Source organism: Ursus maritimus, unplaced genomic scaffold (genome assembly GCF_017311325.1).
Source record: "Ursus maritimus isolate PB19 unplaced genomic scaffold, ASM1731132v1 scaffold_3, whole genome shotgun sequence".
In the NCBI taxonomy this organism is placed as follows: Eukaryota; Metazoa; Chordata; class Mammalia; order Carnivora; family Ursidae; genus Ursus; species Ursus maritimus.
This window is the reverse complement of record NW_024425563.1, coordinates 69,543,631-69,551,654: the sequence shown is the minus strand read 5'-3', so window position 1 is coordinate 69,551,654 and position 8,024 is coordinate 69,543,631. Positions and strand designations below refer to the sequence as shown.

General features: G+C 45.6%; 1 protein-coding gene across 1 annotated transcript in view; it reads right to left on the bottom strand.

Annotated features, from left to right (window-relative positions):
* Positions 1–8,024, bottom strand: part of CDK6 (cyclin dependent kinase 6) — a 228,384-nt gene that overhangs the window by 1,394 nt on the left and 218,966 nt on the right. The window contains exon 6 of the mRNA XM_040644275.1: positions 5,459–5,594. Coding sequence (XP_040500209.1) covers positions 5,459–5,594 — 136 coding nt within the window. The remainder of the gene's footprint in view (positions 1–5,458; positions 5,595–8,024) is intronic.

The window sequence follows — 8,024 nt, the reverse complement described above, 5'->3', positions numbered from 1 at the left end:
TAGACAGTAGCCATCTTATCTATGGCTTCAATGTATAAACTGCCCTTCAGGAGTTTAGCCCTAGCCCTTCAGTTGCCTAACAGCTGTTGGGTTGCCTATGGACTGTTACCTCTGTAGGCTTTCTCTTCAACCCACCCCAGTCCTTTAAAAGATATTATTATTGTAGTACGTATACAACTTTATTTAGGTAGTGATTTTTCTAATGCTAGCCAAATTAATGCTATAGTCAGCAACATCACCCGAACTTTTTACCCTTCTCCAAGGGTGTTGTTTTTTTTTTTTTCAAGATTTTATACATTTATTTGACAGAGCGAGAGAGCACAAGCAGGGGGAGCAGTAGAGGGAGAGGGAGAAGCAGGCTTCCTGCTGAGCAAGGAGCCCCATGCGGGGCTCCATCCCAGGACCCTGAGATCATGACCTGAGCTGAAGGCAGACACTTAACCGACTGAGCCACCCAGGCACCCCGTACCCTTCCCCAAGGTTTACTGATGAGTCGGCAATGGAAGGTGGTTACCTTGTTCAGGGGTAAAAGGCTAATTACTAAATGATAGTAATGGTTTCTGACGTATTTCTAAAATCAAAACAAAAACAAAAAAACAACAAAAGACACAACAAAGGAAATACATTTTAAGCCAGGAAATAAAGGTTTTCTCTATTCAGGAGGGGGCAAGTAAGGGCTGAAACCTAGGCCCAACTTATCCCGGTCTACCGGCCAGCCGCGGACTCTGCCGCAGGGCTGAACCACCCACTAGGTTCAGTTCTGGTACCGAGCTCTATTCCAGGCGGTCAACTCAAGTGCAGGCAGCAGGTGAAAGCAGGGGACAGTGAAGCTCTGAGCAGCAATCTCCATTCACAAGCTGCCGGTTCATCATCACTTGGGCAGGCTGCTTCCCTCATCTCAGTTCCGCTTCCACTCCAATCCCAGCTAATCCTGTTCTTCAAATCCTCCTCCTGTCCTTCCACCAACACCTCCAGAGTGCCTAGTAGGTGGCAAGCACTAGTGAAGGATGAGTAAGACCCACCCCTTGCCCAGGAACACACAAGTAGCGGAGAAGCTCCACCAGCTTCCCCGTCCATGTGACACGGTGCCCACCGAAGTGAACTGGGGATCCAAAACGTCTACCAATTTCAGTCCTCTCTGTAATCTAAAGACTTCACATTATCAAGGTTATGCTGATCTCTTCCACATAACCTGGGTTTTTGCCCTCAAGGAGCTCAGAGTCTTAGGTCCTGACTGGATTAGGACCCCCTCTAACCTCCGTTGAACACTACTGACCTGGAAAATTCTATATATAATTCCAGGCAAATTTTTGGGTCCCCTGAAATCTTATTTATGCTGAGCTCCCCACCAGTCCATGGAGGCTGGTTTCTCATAATGTCTCCTGAAAACCAAAGAGCCAAAGGACAAGCAGAGGAAGGAGCTTGTTGGTAGAATGGTCCTACTGTCTCTAATAGCAACGAACATCTTAAAAAAAGTTTTGCATGGGCTGAACTCCCCCAGGACAGAAGAGCAGGGTCAAAATCCTTGAGCCTGAGGTCTGCCTTCCACAGAATCCAGGAAGGGGAAAATTAGGTAGTGACATTAGAAAAGGAAGCAGCCAGTTTAATCCCTAGGAAATATGAACAAAGAAATAAAAAGTTGTGGGAATATGTTCAAGATAGAGAGACATGTCCCTAGAGGGCTGTGTGGGAGGAAGCCCATCCTCACAGCTATCTTGACGGCTTAGAGCTGGGAAGAGGGTGGAGAGAAGGAGAACTCCTTAGCCTAATGTGGAAGTGTGTGACAAAGAAAAAAAAAGTTGTGGGAATATGTTCAAGATAGACATGTCCCTAGAGGGCTGTGTGGGAGGAAGCCCATCCTCACAGCTATCTTGACGGCTTAGAGCTGGGAAGAGGGTGGAGAGAAGGAGAACTCCTTAGCCTAATGTGGAAGTGTGTGAGAATCTCAAGTTGGAAGAGATTCTTTTTTTTTTTTTTTAAGATTTATTTGAGAAAGAGAGAGAGAGAGAGCGAGCACACACGAGCGCACCAGCAGGGTAGGGGCAGAGGGAGAGGGAGAAGCAGACTCCCCTCTGAGCAGGGAGACCAATGCGGGGCTCAATCCCAGGACCCTGGGATCATGACCTGAGCCAAAGGCAGGCACTTAACCAACTGAGCCACGCGGGTGTCCCAAGTTGGAAGTCTTAATACTTTATGTCCTACAGAAACATTGTTAGAAACGGTGGCTAAGTTCTATCGCTGCTCTGCTTCAACAGAGCAATTGGATGATTTGAGAATTAATTCAAAATCTTGTGTAAGAATATTGTTTCTCCAAGAAAATCTAATTTTCTTGCCAAATAACGGATAAAATGAGATTCTGGAATTGCTATTCAGTCAAGAGTTGAACACCATGACGGACTGGATCATTTTTCAGCACGTATCCTCCTTCTTCCCACCCCTCCCTTCACGGGAGGGGTAGTCTTTCCTCTATTAGAGTTGGCCTGGGCCATGTAACTTACTTTGGCCAATGGAATGTGGACAGAAGCAGCAGGGTGCCTCTTCCAAGCCTAGGCCATCGGGGCCATCATGTGTTTCTGCTGGTCCTTTGGGAGCATCCACCTTCCATTACAAGAAAAACCTGCTCCAGGGAGCCAAAGCCCCTCTCGTTCTGAGCCCCAGAATGTGACACATGGAGAACACTTGTCCTTGACCCATAGGCTGCAGCAGAGCTGTTTCTGCCAATCTGCAGACCCATGAGCAAAAATAAATGCTTACTGCTGGATGTTGGTGAGACTTTTGGGTTGTGTGTTATGCAGCAGAACCAGACTAATCCAAGAAATAGCCCACTCTCCCCTGATATGCGCCTTAGGCTCTGAAAACAGACAGCAGAAATTCAAAGAGCATCGTATTTGGAGTAAGTCCTCAGCCTCTCAAGTTAACCACGACGAAGGGGAGAAGACTTGTAAAGACGGGTAGGTTTGGGATGTTAAAAATAATCTTCCCCCTGAATGGTCTTATTACTGTGCCCTACTTATGTATGTACGTAAGAGCATTTACAAATGCCAATGCACGTATCCACACATACATGGCTGAGACGTTGTAGTGTCAGCCTTGTTTTCCGATAAAACAAAGGACAATTCTTAGAGTGCTAAACTTTTATATGTTGTTTCTTAAAAGGAATGACTTTCTAAAATACCTTTCCCTTTTCATCCTTACTAAATCATTCTGAATAGAGGCAACAAGTACTGCTGGGATCCCAGCTGCCTCTCTGGCACTGAATGGCTCTCTCTCTTCCGCTTGATAGTTCTCCCGTGTCCCTCTAGCAGGAAACAGTGAGAACTTTCAGGGGGTTCTGAGCTTTGCGGTCCTCAGCTGTCCTTTCCTGGAATGCCCATGGATTATTACATTTTGTCCTTAAGTTTCTTCTAGTCCTGACGTCACTGGGGCTGCTGCTTATTTCTCTCCTTTGCTTTTTCTAATCTCTGCTGACGCTCATTGTCTACCCTCTTCCTTCTCTCTCCGGTAGCTTCTTTGTGCCTTTTTCTTTTCTGTCTCCTGCATTTCTCTAGTTGAGCACTAGTGTGTGGTCTGACTTTGGAAGCCAGCAGCACTAGTGGGAGACACTGAATGAACATGCAACATCGTCTGCTATCTTTACGTTTTAAGTTCCTCTTGGCGACTCCTACTGATGTTGGAGCTAGGAGGTACTCTGAGCTGTCTTTGGGTATCCCAGGAGCTGAAGAAGTGGGATGCTTTACTACTAAAATCGGCTATCATTGGGATTCTGTGTCCCGAATCTTCTAAGAGGAGCATTCCATTCAAAGTTCTTGCTGAAAAGGAAAGCCGATGGCGGCCATATTTTATAACACATCATCCCTACCCCCTCCCAGCGTAGCTGACCAGACCAGGAATGGTGACCTGGCTCTGGGCAGCAACTCCTATCATGGCTTGGCAAAGGTGAGGTGTGTCAGCCACATTCTTCCTTTTAGGACTCTGATGCAGGAAATACTAACAACAGAGCGAACATGAGCAGTGGGCATTAGAGCTGAAAGGATCCATGAGTTGGCCGAAGTTCTGACAGTCAAAGGGCCAGTCAGAGTTAAGGGGAGCAGAGAGTACTACCGAAAAGAGGCACTGAAGGGGAGAAAAGGCCTTCAGGGCAGAGACAAGCAGAGCTGCTGAGCAGGTGATGTTCTTAGCAGGACTGAGGGAGCATTTACGCTCTGGATGGCTTTTCACTGCCAGGCTGCATCAAACCCCCTCTTCTTAAGGTAATGCAAGTACACATCTGTTATTTGAAACTAAGGAAAAAATTTCCTAAATAGTAGGTGAGCCAGCAAGTGTGGATATACAGTCAGCCTCTGTATGGGAGACTATATTCTCCCTTCTAATAATAATTTATTTCAAAGGATGTGAGCCAAAGTCCTCAGAGTGTCTTAGAAATAAACGGAGGGGAGGGAATATAGCTGTCTTTCTCTGTAACGTGGCACTGGAGGGAATCTTTGAGTAAGCCAGAAATGAGCCACCACCAGGTGAAGATGGAATTAGGGATCTCACTGGGAGAATCCATGGCTCTGCGAACATGCCAATCAATGGCTGTGTCCACACGGAGTTAAATTAGAACATTTCTACTAAAGCCTATAGACTCTTAGTCTATATTTGAAATTGAGAATACATTGACAGAACGGGAGCACTAGCGCCTCTAGGTCTGGGAGCACTTTCTTGGTGAGATATCAAAAGTTGTTAGTCAACAGGTGAAGGATACACTCATTACTCAGTGGGTTCTCAACACCAAGGGTAGCTCAATAGGTACACTCCTCAACCTATTGTTCTGTAGGGAAGAATGTATAAGGCCAAGTATTACGCGTCTAAATCTCAAGCAGAACACAAGTCCTTATTTTCAGTGGGGTACTTTCTATGTGCATGGCACGTTCAATACTTATTGGAAGCATATGTCTAGATGAATCGAGAGGCTTCTGTGGCTGCATTCAAATGAACATTTATTTTTTATTTTTTAAAGATTTTATTTATTCGACAGAGATAGAGACAGCCAGCGAGAGAGGGAACACAAGCAGGGGGAGTGGGAGAGGAAGAAGCAGGCTCATAGCGGAGGAGCCTGATGTGGGGCTTGATCCCATAACGTCGGGATCACGCCCTGAGCCGAAGGCAGACGCTCAACCACTGGGTGGTGGTGTCACCCAGGCGCCCCTCAAATGAACATTTAAAGATGGCGGATTGAAAGCGTGTGGATCACACTCTTTCTCTTTCTGTAGGAAATGAAGACATTCCAGAATCAAAAGCCACCAGCTGCTGCAGGTATGGAAATGAAAGCTGCTGAGAGGCTGTGGCCTCTTGCTCTGCGTGGCTGGGGTAATGATGCTACACTGATGCTGCGCCCGCCACTCACGAGACCACCCAGCGGACAGGTCACATCTCTCATCAGCCCCGTACAGACCAACTCTGCACCGCGTGAACTTACCAGAAGGAGGTCCTTGCCTTGCTCATCAATATCTGTTACGAACTTCTCAATCGGTTGAGGAGATTTGGAGTGAAAAGCCTGTCTGGGAAGGGCGACATCCCTTGGCCAGTCCTCTTCTCCTGGGAGTCCAATTACACTACAAAAGAGCCACGCGTGAACATAAGCATCATTAGCTGCTATGCTGAAGCTATTTTCCCACCAAAGTCCAGATGATGATAAAGTTGAAGAGGCAGGCATGGGGGACACAGAGCCCAGGGAGCCCCCTCACTTGTATTACTGGCAGGACTCTCATCTCTGTCCTACTGAAATAGGGTGATCACAGGGTAGAGGGCGATCTCACAGGAGAACTGGAAGATTCACTGGGAAGAGATAAGAGATTCCTCTGGTAGCAGATACTAAATGTATGAGATGATGCAGAAACAGAAAATAACATATTACCAATAAGTCCTGACATGCTGACAGAGTAGGAGGCCCACGAGGGCACATATTTTCCTTTATGCCCAAGAGTGCTTTTTTGGGTTCTGATCCACACTCTCATATTGACATGCTTTTATGATGCTCATCGAACACGATTCATTAACACATAAATTTGGCCGCACTTTTGGTTAAAGAACAATTCCCCAAACAGTAATTACATATATTAGAATCAGACCCAAAAGTGGCTAATAGGTATGTTAATTCTGTGCTGGGCAAACACTATTTTATAATTTAATTTCAAATTAATTTAATTAAATTTAGTTTATATATATTTTATACTACAAAACTAATTTTTTTATTTTAAAAGATTTTATTTATTTTAGAGAGAGAGAGAGAGAGCAGAGTGCAAGTGGGGGGAGGAGCAGAGGGAGAGAGACAAGCAGACTTCAGGCTGAGCACAGAGCCTGACTTGGGGCTCGATCTCACCACCCTGAGGTCATGACCTGAGCCGAAATAAAGAGCTGGACAATTAACTGACTGAGCCACCCAGGCGCCCCTGTAAAACTATTTTATGGTATTCCAAAGTGAGCCAACAATAGAGAAAGACAGTATCATTTATGTTTCCCATGAAAATTATTCTGGGATCAGAAATGTGGAGAGAGGATCAAGTGACATAGAAACAGCACAGGCATTGTACGTCAGCTATATTTAAATACAAAAAATAAATTTAAAAAGTAGAATAGGCTTTGGAAAAGGCAGACCTGGGTTCAAATTCTGTAGATAAGGACAAATTACTTAACTTCTGTAAGCCTCAGTGTGTTTATTAACAATCATAATGTACAGTGATAATTTATATAAAGAGCATAGCACAGTGCCTGACACATAACACTTGTCACTATCAATACATTAGCCATTATTATTATTTTAAAGATTTTATTGATTTATTTGAGACAGAGAGAGAGCACGAGAGGGGGGAGGGGTGGAGGGAGAGGGAGAAGCAGACTCCACGCTGAGCAGGGAGCCCAACATGGGTCTGGATCCCAGGACCCTGAGATCATGACCTGAGCTGAAGGCAGATGCCCAACCGACTGAGCCACCCAGGTGCCCCACCCATTATTATTATAAGAAGAAAATAATGTTACGAATCTAAAATGCATAGGCAATGCATCACTACCACACTAAAAATATGAACTGCTTGAGTCCTATTGATGTGTGACTTGAGGTTCTTCAGAAATATTAATAGGTCAGTGGCTTTAGATGGGGGCGGGCAAGCCCACGACCCCAAGATCTCGACTCAGTGGAAACCAACAGTGGGATGCTCCACGGACCGAGCCACCCACGCACCCCTACAACATGGAGATATTATTTAAAGTTTATGTATAGGGGCGCCTGGGTGACTCAGCTGGTTGAGCATCTGCCTTTGGCTAGGGCCATGATCTCAGGGTCCTGGGATCCAGCCCCAACTGTGCTCCCTGCTCAGCAGCGAGTCTGCCTCTCCCTCTCCCTCTGTGATCTCTCTCACTTTCACTCTCTCTCAAATAAATAAATAAAATCTTAAAAAAAATAAAGTTTATGTATAGATAATAGGTAGGTTTGAATAAGGGAAATCGGATGCAAGCACTTATATCTCACTTAATACTCTGATTAACTTCAAACTAAAAAGTTACAATGTAGTGGACAGAATATATGGCCATTCAAATTGACCGAACTTTTTTTTTAAGATTTTATTTTTAAGTAATCTCTACACCCAGCGTGGGGCTCGAACTTACAACCCTGAGATCAAGAGTTGCATGCTCTACCAACTGAGCCAGCCAGGCACCCCCTGACCAAATTATTTTAACTACAGTTAGAAATGGTGCTGGCCTGCATTAGAGTCTTCTCCTTGGCCTGCACTCACTGGGACAAAGGTCGAGAAGATGTGTTCTCCTGAATGGATTTCCAGGTTTCAGGAAGATGTGGTGGTGAACGTCACAGGCTCTCTGTAAGGCTTTCTTCCCCCCTGCCTTCCCTCAACAGAGCCCAGGTCACAGATCTCACCTGGGAAGAGCAGACACCTGTATCATAATTGCACCTGGCACTGGGTGTCCAGGAAAAGACCCTGTACTCCTATGTCTGTTGGACACGCGGGGAGAGCCACGTTGTTGAGACA